The sequence below is a fragment of the Artibeus jamaicensis genome, unplaced genomic scaffold, assembly GCF_021234435.1.
Source record: "Artibeus jamaicensis isolate MK-2021 breed Jamaican fruit bat unplaced genomic scaffold, CSHL_Jam_final contig_465, whole genome shotgun sequence".
In the NCBI taxonomy this organism is placed as follows: Eukaryota; Metazoa; Chordata; class Mammalia; order Chiroptera; family Phyllostomidae; genus Artibeus; species Artibeus jamaicensis.
This window is the reverse complement of record NW_026521843.1, coordinates 22,452,356-22,466,029: the sequence shown is the minus strand read 5'-3', so window position 1 is coordinate 22,466,029 and position 13,674 is coordinate 22,452,356. Positions and strand designations below refer to the sequence as shown.

The 13,674-nt window shown below is 36.5% G+C and overlaps 1 protein-coding gene across 2 annotated transcripts in view; it reads right to left on the bottom strand.

Moving 5' to 3' along the window:
* Window positions 1–13,674, bottom strand: part of RMDN2 (regulator of microtubule dynamics 2) — a 54,592-nt gene that overhangs the window by 13,977 nt on the left and 26,941 nt on the right. For both annotated transcript variants that reach the window (XM_037165415.2, XM_037165414.2), the window contains exons 4-7: window positions 12,279–12,381; window positions 8,305–8,365; window positions 1,909–1,984; window positions 908–985 (exon numbers count right to left, since the gene is read on the bottom strand). In XM_037165415.2, coding sequence (XP_037021310.2) covers window positions 908–985; window positions 1,909–1,984; window positions 8,305–8,365; window positions 12,279–12,381 — 318 coding nt within the window. The remainder of the gene's footprint in view (window positions 1–907; window positions 986–1,908; window positions 1,985–8,304; window positions 8,366–12,278; window positions 12,382–13,674) is intronic.

Below are 13,674 nucleotides of genomic sequence, written 5' to 3'. Positions count from 1 at the left end.
AATATACCTGGAAGTTCCAGACTCATGTAAGACTGGGTCAATGGTTTTCAAAGCTTAGCGAAGTCTCCAACCTTCAGGAAGACTCAGATTATTAAAACTGGCATGATAAAAACTGCTTATAAGAGATCTTTCGAGATAATTATAATTAGAGCTGGATGGAGTGTTTGAGATAAGGAATGTAAACCAGGAAATGCACATCTGATCCATAGCAGGCATTCAATAAAAGCAAGCTTCCTACTTCATCCCCAATCCTCTTCAAGCCTCATCCTAAAAGTTTCCTTTTTCACTTACCCCAATTTTCTCATCCACAAATAGTATTTCTCTCCATGGTAATTTTTTCATGCATCTCTTAAGACATATTTTCATATTCTGTTAATTTTTAATAAACTAATGTCATTCAAGACACTTAAAGGTCTTAGACTCACTAGCCACATTTATTTCTACATATCTCATGTCCTTTTCTAAATTAAGTTTCTTGAAGACAAGGACAGTGTTTTATTTATCTTCTGGCCAGTGAGCACATAATTTATACTCAGTTAACTCTGAATGAGGAAAGTCCTCCCACAAAACAAGGAGCCAGTGCACCAGGACAGGCCACCTGTGTGTTGGTGGCAGATGCCCCCATGAAAGAGCACAAAGGGAGAGAGACGGTGTGACTGCTCTGTGCAGAAATGGAAAGGCAGTAAAGGGAGAAAACATACATATTTATATAAAATCATATGTTATATGTAATGTAATATATAAGTTATAAAATATAAATATGTAAACTTATAAAATATGTTTTTTACTCTATTTCCATATAGTAGGTGCTAGGGAAAACAATAAAAGAATAAATTAGTCACTGAAAATATATCATATGATCAGAGTATATTCAAATAAGATTTATAGATAAAAGCAATCGACTTACAGTGTAACAGTATCTTCCCTTGAGGTAATACAAAAAGGGTTCTTCGGGTAATAATTGGATTGCTTTATCTAGATGTTCCTGAAAGAAAATCCCAAAGAAGTATCATCTCCCAAGATCGCAAGGAAGGGCTGAATGGAACCTCACCCAGTAAACTCAGAGGAGCTTTACAGTGTTGTCCGCCCTCTTCCTCAGTCCCTACCACTGACAATTAATATGATTCATCATTATCAATGAATTTGTCATGAAAAATGGATGCTCAGAACAAGAACTGGAACTGTGACTATGATTTAATAAGGCCACAGGTAATTTAAAGCCAAAATGTCACTATACAAACAGAAAACACCCAGTCACATTACTGTCTGCTCACGACACACAAATATCACCCAATTAGAGTATAATGGAGGAAAAAACAGCAGAACTGGATGGCAGAGGGCTCTCCTCCACTGACGCCGTCAAACAGTTACAGGGAGGTGGGAAGCAACCCTGCCCATCACTGTAATTATTGGCCCTGAGGGGTTCTTTATTGAGCTATTACAAATACAGGCATATTATAAATGATATGTATTACCTTACTTATTTCATTCATCCGTCATGGTAAATATAAGCCCTAGATTGGATTCTACTCCTCTTGAGAGTCAATGTGTAGGAAATGTTAGCTAATTAGTCCCGGTCATGTTTACAGTACTGGTGGGCTTGTGACCAACAGGCTAATCCTTTATCTTTGAAAATATTATACTCATCTACCAGATGTATTATTATTATTACATCTAGATTACATCTAGATTTTTGAATTATTACATCTAGATTTCCGAATCTAGCATAATAGTAATCTTCAATTGCTCCAAGAGTTTGGTTCCTTTTGGCATAGTACTATTTGAAGAATGCCATTTCATTCAAATAAAAAAGATAAATCTCTACAGATTAATTTGTTGAATAAATTGATTTGGACCTATCAGTAGAACATATGGCTACATTAAAGCATTTTTAATATCAAGAAATACCTTGAAGCGATGTCCACAGTTGATTTTGTTTCGTAAACCCTCGAACTCAGATACATAGCCACACAAAATCGCATACCTGAAAAAGACACAGACAATGGACATTGTCTGAACTTTTAACCAAATGCCACCAAACTTAACAGTTAAAAAGTGTCTCTGAAGCATTCTTTAATATTTAACAACAGTATTCGCGTAGATGAAAAGGCCCGAAAAATAATGACTACTTGACATTAATGTGAGGCCAGCTTCCTCATCTATAACTGGGGATGCCACCACCATCTGTCTCGTGTATAGGCTGTGAGGGCAAGTACCTAAAACATGTGATTACTTAGAATACTGCCTGGCCTACAGTGAGTTTCGAGAAGTGCAGGCTGCTACTATCACCATCACCAACGATGAAGTCACAGAGAGGCTCTCAGAAAAATCTAATCATATAAGCATTAAATTGAAAAATATACAGTATCCACAAATCCTTGCTTCTTCAATAAAAATAAAAATGTCATGGCCTCCTTTAAAGTCATTTCGAAACAAAAGTAAATATCATGACTAAAAACTAAATAGAGTCAAAGATAATTTGAGAATATGCTTTTCCAAGAAATTCCCCGTGTCCTTCAATCCTTCCTTGGAAACCTGCATTACTAGAGCAGAGTGGCCCATGGATTATTTATTTTTCTCCACTGGGAATACAAAATTTACATAAATAATTATTTGATTATAAATTGGGTGTGATATTTGTTCAGCTATTTGCTTACAGTAAAAATGGGGGATATATTACTTTTCACATTCAGAGTGTTTCTGTCTGTTCAAAAGTCTTTGGATTCTTTATTTCGGAGTGTTTCTGTCTGAGGCAGAATGTTCATTTACTTAAGTATTTCAAAAGCAGGTGTTCACTTTTACTTGCACTGTCATAACTGAAATGACGAAGGTGACTTTGGGTGGTATTTATTTATCTCTGTTGCTTCTGTGGGTAAGCATAACTTTCAAGTGTAAATAGGAAGCAAACAATTTTCTCCTTTTGGAATAGATCACATAATTCACGTAACTTATGCACAACCAATGAAATGGCTGCTTCTCAGTTATTCTTTTTCATCTCTTGAATTTTCAGTTTCTACACAATCAGTGGAACCTGTGACAGCAAAAGCAAGAGTGATGGCTAAATCAACCCACTAACAGTGATCCGAGAACCTAAACAGATGAGGAGATACTACTACTCGCAAATTGTAAAATCAGATGGCACTTCACGTACATCTCTCTGCAGCCACCAGAGAATTTAAGGGAAGACGACAGAAAAAGACTCTTGAGCTCACTCATAACAACTGCTATCGTCACCTCCAGCCTCCCCGTGTTTTTTGAAATGCTCTGTCATTCAGTTCTGTCACTCCTCTCAAAGAGTTCCAGAGAACATGGAGCAAAATCCCACAGGACTGCATCTCCAAACTCTCTGTTTTTGCCATGGGTATCACAACCTATTTGCACTGAATACCTTAGGCCACTTTCCAAAAATAAACTTTTATTTTAAAATAGCTTGTGATTCACAAGAGAGTTGCAAAGATAGTATAAGGCTCCCATATACCCATATCTGGTTTTCTCTACTTTTTACATCTTACTTTACTATAGTGTATTTATCACAAGTGCACCAATACTGACATACAAAACTGATACAGCATTTTCATCAAAAAATTAACTAAACTCCACTTTATTTAAATTTCTACCTGTTTTTATCTAATGTCCTTAAACTTTGACATTGTTTTTCCATCCCTCCTTCCACATTTACTCCTATTAACACCTTATTCAGTGTCTTTTTAAAATTTATTTTTATTGTATTTTTTTCATTACCATTTACCCTCCTTTCACCTCCCGCCCCCTGCAATCACCACACTGTTGTCCATGCCCACAAGTCCTTTTTCCTTCTGGCTCGACTCCTCCATCCCCAACCTCCCCACCCCCCGAGCTGTCATCCTGCTCTTTGAGTCTGTCTCCATTTTGCTTGTTGGTTTGGTTTATTCATTAGATTCCACATATGAGTAAAATCATATGGTTTTTGTCCTCTCTGACTGGCTTATTTCACTTAGCATAATATTTTCCAGGTCCATCCAAACTGTCTCAGAGAGTAAAATTTTCTTCTTTTCTACGGCTGAGTAGTATCCCATTGTGTGAATGTCCCATAGTTGTTTCATCCCTTCATCTACTGATGGGCACTTGGGCTGCTTCATATGTGAAAATCTTTGGGGTTACTTCTGTCACCCATCATACTCCCTGTCCATTTTAATTTGTGTTATTTTGAAACTTTTATAAGCATGCCTTCTGTATCTTCACCCATGGACCAAAGGACTAAGACATAGACCTGGAACTCTAGAACCATCTTCGGACTGACCATGACATTGTCCGTAGTTATTCTGTTGAATAACTAAGGCCCAAACCCTCCTGTCAGCATGGACAGCCGAGAAGCTTGCCCGCATTTCTACATCTTGTTCATAAGAGTTTAAGGAGTGAACCTGCCTTAATGCCTTCTAGCAAAGAAATAAATTTCAAAAAATATCATGTCACATCTTTAGAAAAATCTATGTTGCATCTGCTTGAATGTCCTTATCCACAGATTCGCAGAATAACCTGACTATCAATGCTGGAATCAAAGGGAAAGATTCTACATTCCCTGATGCACAGCAGTGGAATTAATCTTCTGTTTCTGAAAATGACATCTACTCACGCCCATTCTAGGCTTTTACAGTGTTCTCACCACCTTCTCTGAGTTCCCCTGAGAGAGAAAAACACCGTGACTTATGAACATCATCATATGAAACAGGCACAATTTTCCCTTAAACAACCTGTCACTAGAGTCCTATGTTTTTCAGAATCCTTTTGAAGTCTGCTTCTTTAAAGTCTAAAATAGTACTTATTTCTCTACATATCACAGATTCAAAGTTCACCTGCGCCCTTGACCCCGAAGGGTCATTACTCCTTTTCCAGTGAGCAGTTCCACCTGTGTCTCTGGGCGTGTGCAGTGGCTTTTTCTAGTATTCATCTTTAAAATGGTAATTTAAAGTTTCATTTCCTAAACTCTTATACTGATGGGAACTCTGAAGGAAGTTAGTTCACAATATGGTCTATTACCTCCATCTAGAGGTCATTCTAACCACACGCATTTTGACAAAAAATCTTTACTGGCATTGATGTAGAATATATCTTGAATAATCCACAAACATTCTCATTTCAATAACTACTAGAACAACTCCATTAGCTTCCCTGCAGCACTTCTGATCAAGCATGAATGCCATCTATACATTCAGAAAGCAGAGGAAGAATAATGTAAGAGAATATGAGTATTTAAGAATATAAGGTCTGCCTTTGTGTTTCCACTTATTGTATGAACACTGGTTACTAATCTACATATCACACCACACACACACACACACACACACACACACACACACACTGCCTTGCTTACCCTATCCGTAAAATGAAAAGAAGTTGTTCTGTGAATCACATGCTATGAGGCATATGGATATAATTTGTGCACAGTAGAGCACAAAATATGTAAGACATTATTTATAATTAAGGTCAGGCCACTTTGGCTAACAAACTGTAAATTCATTGGTGGTTTTAGTCTCTTGATTCCAGAACAGAAAGCTCATTCACCCTTAAAGTTACAAAGCAATTTCACTCTGGAAAAGATGAAGATGAAAAACAAGTCTTTTAAATAATACTGTTTTTCACTTATTCCCTTGATGTTAACCTTTTACGATAATTATTCCTAAAGACTGCATCTTTTATTTCAGAACGAAGGCTCATAAACCATCACAGAACCCTGTAAACTGTGGGTCGGCAAAGTTGTGTTGCCAGGTCAGCTAGCAAACATGTTAGACGTTGGGACAGAGTCTCTGTTGCAACTATTCAAGTTCATGGCTAGGTACAAGTGCAGGGTGAGGCTGTGCTCTAAGAAAACTTTACTTACAACGGAAGGTAGTTAGATTTGGTCTGTAAGCCATAGCTGGTTGTTTATGCTGAATGAATAAGAAAATGTCTTAACATACTAACAGAGATTCCAGCAGAATACGACCCTTTCACTACATTTTATTTTAATAATGGAATTGGCAAACCTAAATTTTACCCATTGCTTCTCAAGTTTTAATTTCTCTTTTTTCATCACCCTAAGCCTCTATTATTTACATGAATATGAACTCTTGTATATAGTAAATACATTATATACATTCCAAGAATTTAGACAAAATTGACATTAGAATTTGTTACATTTTAATCAACCGATTAGATTTTAATATTTTTTACTATTCTAAAAGCTGATATTGAATAAGAAATATGTGAAACACAATTGGATCATTACTATGGGTATGTGTTGATAAGATTTAACTTTGGGGTTAAATCCCATGGTTATTAAAATAACAGTTTGTTCACAACAAAAAGTGTAGAAAATCCTGATGAACAAAGGAGAAGAAGCCAGGTTAATGCACGAGAGACTGGGCAACCCACTCAGGAAGAGTTCAGCGTAATCTCTCCTCGGAAGATGGATCTCATGGTACTTATGAAGCCCTCAAAGAAGAATCAACATTTTCCCCTGTGAAAATTTGGAAGCTCACACTGATAAGTGCCCTCAAGTTGCGAATGAACATCAAATGTAGGTTTGGAATGTGATTCTTCTTGGATGCAGATGCAGTAAGGGCAGTGGGAGAGGAGAGCAGAGGAAAAGCAGCCCAGCAGGGGGAGAAGGAAGAGGAGGGAAATCAGGAGGAACGGCTTAGTGAAGAGAAGAACCGGGGTGTTCTTCTGGATTTAAATCTAGCTAACCAGCTCCCACACACCCCCAACACTGAAGGAGATGAAGAGTGTGGCTAGGTCAGTACAAATTCATTACTATTACTATAAAAAGTAGAAGAACATAAGTACCAAATGCATACATGGTAATTTATTAATATTATTATACGAATTAGAGAAGAAAGGTATAGTTGGCTATAGAAATAATAGCCAAGAACCTTATATACTGGGGCCATTATTGTAAAGATATGTACCAGGATGTTGACTGCAAAATTACCTTTGTCCTCGAGTTCTGGCAGAGGTACCACCAAGGACACAGGACAATATTGATCTACTAGGTCTTCCTAAAGCAAGACACTCTACTATCCATGCATGACATGCTAAGAAAATGATTCACAGGTACTCCCAGGCTTAGCCCTTCACCTCTCTCCAGGCTATCTAAGAGAAGGCTATCAGCAAAGAATTCGCTGTGGGCGACAGCCACATGGAGTGAGAGTTCTATGAAGAGAAGTGGTAGGTACTGTGGGTTCCATCTCTCACTTTCTTATGGGAGAGGGCAGGGGGTAGGCTTACATCTCGTATAAGGCAAGTGAGGGCAGCTTCAAAAGACCTCTTCTTATTTTGCATGTGTCCCTTGCAGTTTAGGGGCCATAAAAAAATGTTGACTTCTGCCCAGGGAAGTTTCGAGATGAAAGTTTGTGGGTGGAGCTCCCCCTCCTGGTGGCAGAGTCGAGAAGCAGGTCTGCTTTGGGAAAACTGTGTACATTTCCAGGGTTGGTGGGGCAAAAATGAATTTCCTGCGGGACAGACATCAACCTGTGGAAAGGGGCACATTTTGAGAGAGATTTTGCCTCAGAGTGCCCCAGAAGAATAAATTAATCTCAAAGAAGGATGGATTTCTGGAAACCTAGGTCTGAGAGAAGGCTCATAATTAATTTATCACTATAGCTTCCTAGTACCTAAAGTACTTGTATTGCTAGGGAGGAAAAAAAAACCTAGGAAACTAAAAAATGTTGCAAAACTGCAACTAAAAGTAAAAAAAAATATTGATTAAAATGTTCTTATTTGTGCTTTATAATTCTATACGTATGAAGAATTCAAAATAAAATATACTCAAGAATAAACTTTGTTTTTGCTCCGAGGATATTCACCTACACCCATCCCACCAATTAAATATTCTTTGTCTGAGTTTGCTTATATTATAAGCAGCTTTTCTTTGACCTGTGGAATTTGCATACCTTTACTCATCAAGGTATGAGAAATGGCCAATAGGCATTTATTCTGTGAAGCATTCTTTCTACATTTCAATCAGAACCACAGAATCATTTTAGTATTTGTTTTTAAATAAAATGTTATATTAAGTTACTTTTAATCAGAATTCATCAAATTCAAAGTCAATGAACTTGATATTCACTTATGAAATGTTTAATGAAAGTTTACCTTAAATATATTTAAAGTATACATATTAACAAATACATGAAAATAAACAGAACAAGAACAGTTAGTGTTATTTACTAGATGTATTTTTCAGTGAATGTGACAGGTTACATGGTCAGTAATATTTTTAAATTTCACTGTAATTATAGAGGCATATTAGAATTTTTAAAGACTGCATACATTTTATGTACTTACCACAGATGACAGTGTCCATTCATGGGTGCTCTAGTTATAGCTTTTTCACCTAATGTCTTTCCTGAAAGATAAATGTACTTACACTTAGTTCCTCGATTTGAGTTGGTAAAGGGTAGATTATTGATTTAAATGAGTGGTTTCCAAAGTGTGGTCCCAAGACCAAGAGCATCACTTGGAAACTTGTTAGAAAGCAAATTTTTGGTCCCGTGGGAGACTTACCTGATCACAAACTCTGGGACTCAGCCATGTGTTTTAACAAATCGCCAGTGATTCTGATGTATGCTCAAGTTTGAGACCCATTGGACTAAGTGATTTAACCACGTGCAAGAAAAGTCATTCAATTATTGTTTAAAAGGATTAATAGAAATTGTTTTGTAACTGACTCAACTAACATTTGTTGAGCGCCTTCTAAGTGCCAGATTATGTGTACTTCTGGGAACAAAAAGTCAAATAAGACATAGTTCTTGAGTTCCAAGGGCTCACAGTAGATATATAAATAGGCCTATAAACAAACAAATTACATACAAAAAATAAAACGTAAAAAAAAAGCACAGCAGAGAACAGAGTGAGCAACTAACTTCACTAAAAGAGCAAGGGAAGGCAGCCCAGAGAAGTTCACACCATGTCACTCAGAGTAAAGAACAGGCTCAGTACGTAAATAAGTCTCCCACATTGTTTTGCTTAGTTTAGAATAATGTTTAGTAATGTAGTAATTACTTTGAATAGAGGTTTGTTTATTGGTTTGAAAAGTCCTAACGCTTGCAACAAACCTGTACCACATTCTGAAAAATTTTCTCAAAATGTGCCGATTTTATTTTATACCATCTCCTTTTTCCCAGCACCATTTTTTTTTTTTTTTTTTTGCCTTGGAAAGAATACCCAATAATCCAATAACAACCCAATTCCTATCAAGATTCTAATGACGTATTTCACAGAACTAGACAAATATTTCAAAAACTTATATGTAACCACAAATGGCCCCGCATAGCAATAGCAATCCTGCGAAAGAAGGACGAAGTTGGAGGAATCATGCCACCTAATATCAAACTATACTATAATGCCATAGTAATCAAACCAGCATGGTACTAGCATAAACACAGACATACAAATCAATGGAACAGAGTAGAGAGCCCAGAAATAAACCCACATATTTACAGTCAATTAATATTTGACAGAGGAAGCAAATACATATAATGGGCTAAAAATAGTTCAATAAATGGTGCTGGGGAAAGTGGACAACATATGAGCAGAAAAATGAAACTAGACCACCTTTTTGCACCACACACAAGAATAAATTCAAAATGGATTAAAAACTTAAATGTTAGATCCCAAACCATAAAAATTATAGAATAAAGTATAGGCAGTAAAATCTTAGACTCTGCTTATAGCAATATTTTATCTGATATATCTCCCCAGGCAAGGGAAACAAAAGAAAAAATAAACAAAATTACATCAAACTAAAAAGTTTTTGCACAGCAAAGAAAACTATGAACAAAACACAAGGACAACCCATGGAATGGGAGAACATATTTGCCAATACATCTGATAAGGGGTTAATATCCAAAATTTATAAAGAGGTTACAAAACTCAATACAAAAAACCCTAAACAATCCAATTTAAAAATGGGCAAAGGACCTGAACAGGCACTTCTCCAAAGAGGACATACAGATGGCCAGTAGACAAAAGATGCTCAGTGTCACTAATCATCAGAGAAATGCAAATTAAAACCTCAATGAGATATCACCTCACACCTGTCATGGCTGATCTCAGCTCCAATGTATTTACTTTGGCATCACCAAGCACTTACTACCTGTACACTGAGTGAAAATTGCCTGTCTCCATACTGTCCTGCACCGTAAGTTCCTTAGTGTCCCACTGTCTTGATCATAGTTACCTCTCTCCCCCGCTCCCTCTTCTCCTTCCTTTCACCCTTCATTGGCCATCATCAATAAATCAACAAACAACAAGTGCTGGTGAGGATGTGGTGGGAATGCAGGTTGATGCAGCCACTGTGGAAAGCAGTATGGAGATACTTCAAAAAATTAAAAATGGATTTGCCTTTTGACTCCATGATCTCACTTCTGGGAACATATCTGAAGGAACCCAAAACACTAACTCAGAAGAACATAAGCAACCTGTATGTTCATTGTAGCATTATTTACAATCAACAAGATATGGAAGCAGCCCAAGTGCCCATCAGTAGATGAGGGATAAAATAATTAAGGGACATTTACACAATGCAATACTATATGGCCGTGAACAAGAAAATCTTACCCTCTGCAGTAGCATGAATGGACCTAGAGAACATTATGCTACGTGAAGTAAGCCAAAGAAAGACAAATACCATAGGATTTCACTCATATGTGGAATCTAATGAACAAACTGAACTAACAGGCAAAATAGAGACAGACTTATAGATAGAGAGCAGGACGACAGCTGGAGAAAACAGTGGGGTTAGAGAGCAGATGGATCAAGCAAAAAGGATAAAGGACTCATGGGTATGGATGACAAGGTGGTGGCTGCCAGGGTGTGGGGGGTACAAGGGAGCTAAATGGTAATGGAAAAAATGCAATAATTTTTTAAAGTATTTAATATAATGAATTTTAGAACAATTTATATTGATATACTTTGATTTTCTTAGTAGATATAAAAAGTCAGTTTTTTCTCTTTGGTTAAATTTTTATTTACCTTCACGTTAATAAATCTCTTCTCTAGAATTCCATTTTGTCTATGGCCTGCGAGATGACTTGCTGTGGAAAAACTGCCCCACAAACTGATGATGGATTTTTAACGAACAAGAGGATTCCTCTCATCCACCCCCTACTGAGAGAGAATCGAAGCACAGTGGTCAACTGGCAAGGAAATCACTGGCGGAAGAAACGTAATTACAGAAGTTTGGAAATACTTTCTTCTTGGAAATAAAAAGGACAGAAAAAGAGACTGGAAGGAAATCTGAAGTATCATTGTCTTCCTGCTGTATCTTCCCCATGTTATCTTAGACAAGGAAAGCTTGCAAAAGAGAGGACGTTGGAATTAAAGAAGTTTTTAGTCAGATCATTAACCTGAAGCTCATGGAAATGGCAGTGAAGGGACTTCTTGCAAGAAAGAGTTTTGCTATCCAGTGAGAGTCAAGGTGAAGTACACATATATAAATAGCTTAATATTCTGGCTCTTTTTGTTTTGTTGTTTTTATTATGGAAAATTTCAAAAATAAGCAGAAGAGTATAGAGGACAGTATCATAAACCACCATGTACTTATCCCTCAGCTACAACAATGGTCAACTCAAGGTTAACCTTGTTTTATCAAGATAAATTTTGAAAAAACTAATTAAAGTCTGAGTAGTTATTTTTTTGTGGTACCTGGAGTTCTATGTTATAGGAAGCGGGAAGGTTATTTTAGTTGTGGTGAAAGACAATTTTTGAGGATAAGTGTCTTCTGCCTATTATCGCTTCTCGAACGTTAGCACTTCATGTCTCATCTTTCTGTGGCTTTATTATTAAACATTAAAAGCTACAGCCCTGGCTGGTGTGGCTCAGTGAATTGAGCGCGGGCCTGTGAACAAGACATTCGCAGTTCAGTTCCCAGTCAGGGCACATGCCTGGGTTGCGGGCCAGTTCCCAGCGGCGGACGCATGAAAGGCAGCCATACATTGATGTTTCTCTCCCTCTCGCCTTCCCTTCCCCTCTAAAGATAAATAAATAAAATCTTAAAAAAAAAATGTTTTAAAAGCTACAATTTGAGTTTTCCAGTTGCTTACTCTAATGTATTCAAACATTCTTAAAGAACCTACACTTAGTCCTACAAAACCTTTTTGTCCTTAGACTGCGTGTATTTTTCAGTACCAGGGTATACTGGAATAGATTAAACATATTGATTTTAGCTAAGATAATTTAGCTTTAATTAAAATTCATTAGTGTTTTATTATAGGCAGTAATTGCCACTTGAGGATAACTGATCTTTACAAAATACTTACCAATATTAGCGTAATGTTTCTTTTCTTGCATATTTGTAGAGAGCTCATACATGTCTCCATAAGCACGAGCAAACCGCCAAATAAATTCTATTTCATCTCTAAACTGAAAAGATAGAACCACAAGTCAGACTAACTCAGCACCTCGACCAAACTAAAAATGTTTTCCACTGCAACTTTAACAGATTAGGTAGGCAAGCTGGTATTTATAGATGGCTGAATCTATTCCTGTGCATGTAACATTTTAAATGAAAATATTCATGGCTACAAAAATATTCATGGCTACAAAAATGACTTAAATATTCATGGCTACTTAATGAAACTTTAATATAGTGTTACATTTGGAACTTAAAGCCAATTAATACTATGCAGACATTAGCCCCACACCTAGGTAGAAGACAGACTTGATAGATGCCAGAATCCACACACTCTCCCTGGGTTGTAGTATCCTCTTATTTATTTTCTAAGTTATCTACTATCAATGCAAAGTTTCAATGAGTGTTTCAGATAGTATCAGTAAGTTATTACAGATCACAAATGACTCAAAAGAGCAGCTGTTTTTTTTTTTACCTAAATTACCTAAACATAATCCTGGAGATTTAAAAACTTCTAGACAATGTGTTTAGAGTTACTCAATTCTCAAAGGTTAGATTTGTTTATGGGAAAGAGATTTATTGCCTTTGGGATTTTGCAAACTCTTATTTTTGATGTTGGTATTGGTGTAGGTGGTCACAGTGGTGATGGTGGTGGCGGTATTGGTGGTGGTGGTGATGATACTGGCGTTGATGTTGGTAGTGATGGTGGCAGTGGTGGTGACTGTGACAATGGCAGGAATGGGCTTCCCCAATTCATCCCAACATTAAACACTGAAGAATAACCACTGATAGAAGAAGATTAAAACATTTATATTAATAATTGCTGTTAGTAACTCTAAGTTAGAAAACTTAAAATGTAATTTTTCTTCCTCCTTAAGAGTATCAATGTGTCTTATTATTTATGTAATAAAATATTAAATATAACAAATTAATAAAAATCAAAGTACTGTATTTTGCTGTGTATAATGTGCACCCATGTTTTTGTGCATATTATACATGGATTATTATGCCCATTCTATACCCATGGTATGTAATCATAATACCCATGCAAGTATAATGAGCATCCTTATTTTTCCCTCAAAAAATTGGGCAAAAAGTGTGCATTATACACAGCAAAATATAGTAAATCTGAATACTCATATCTCTAATTCCCACTTTCAGAATCTTGGAGCCTAATAAATTGTTATAAACACATTATACAATTTTTCATCATATTACAGAAACACTTTGCATCAGTCATTAAGCTCCTGTGAACTCTGACACAACTCTTATGGTTAAATTATGAATGGGATAGTAGATTAAAT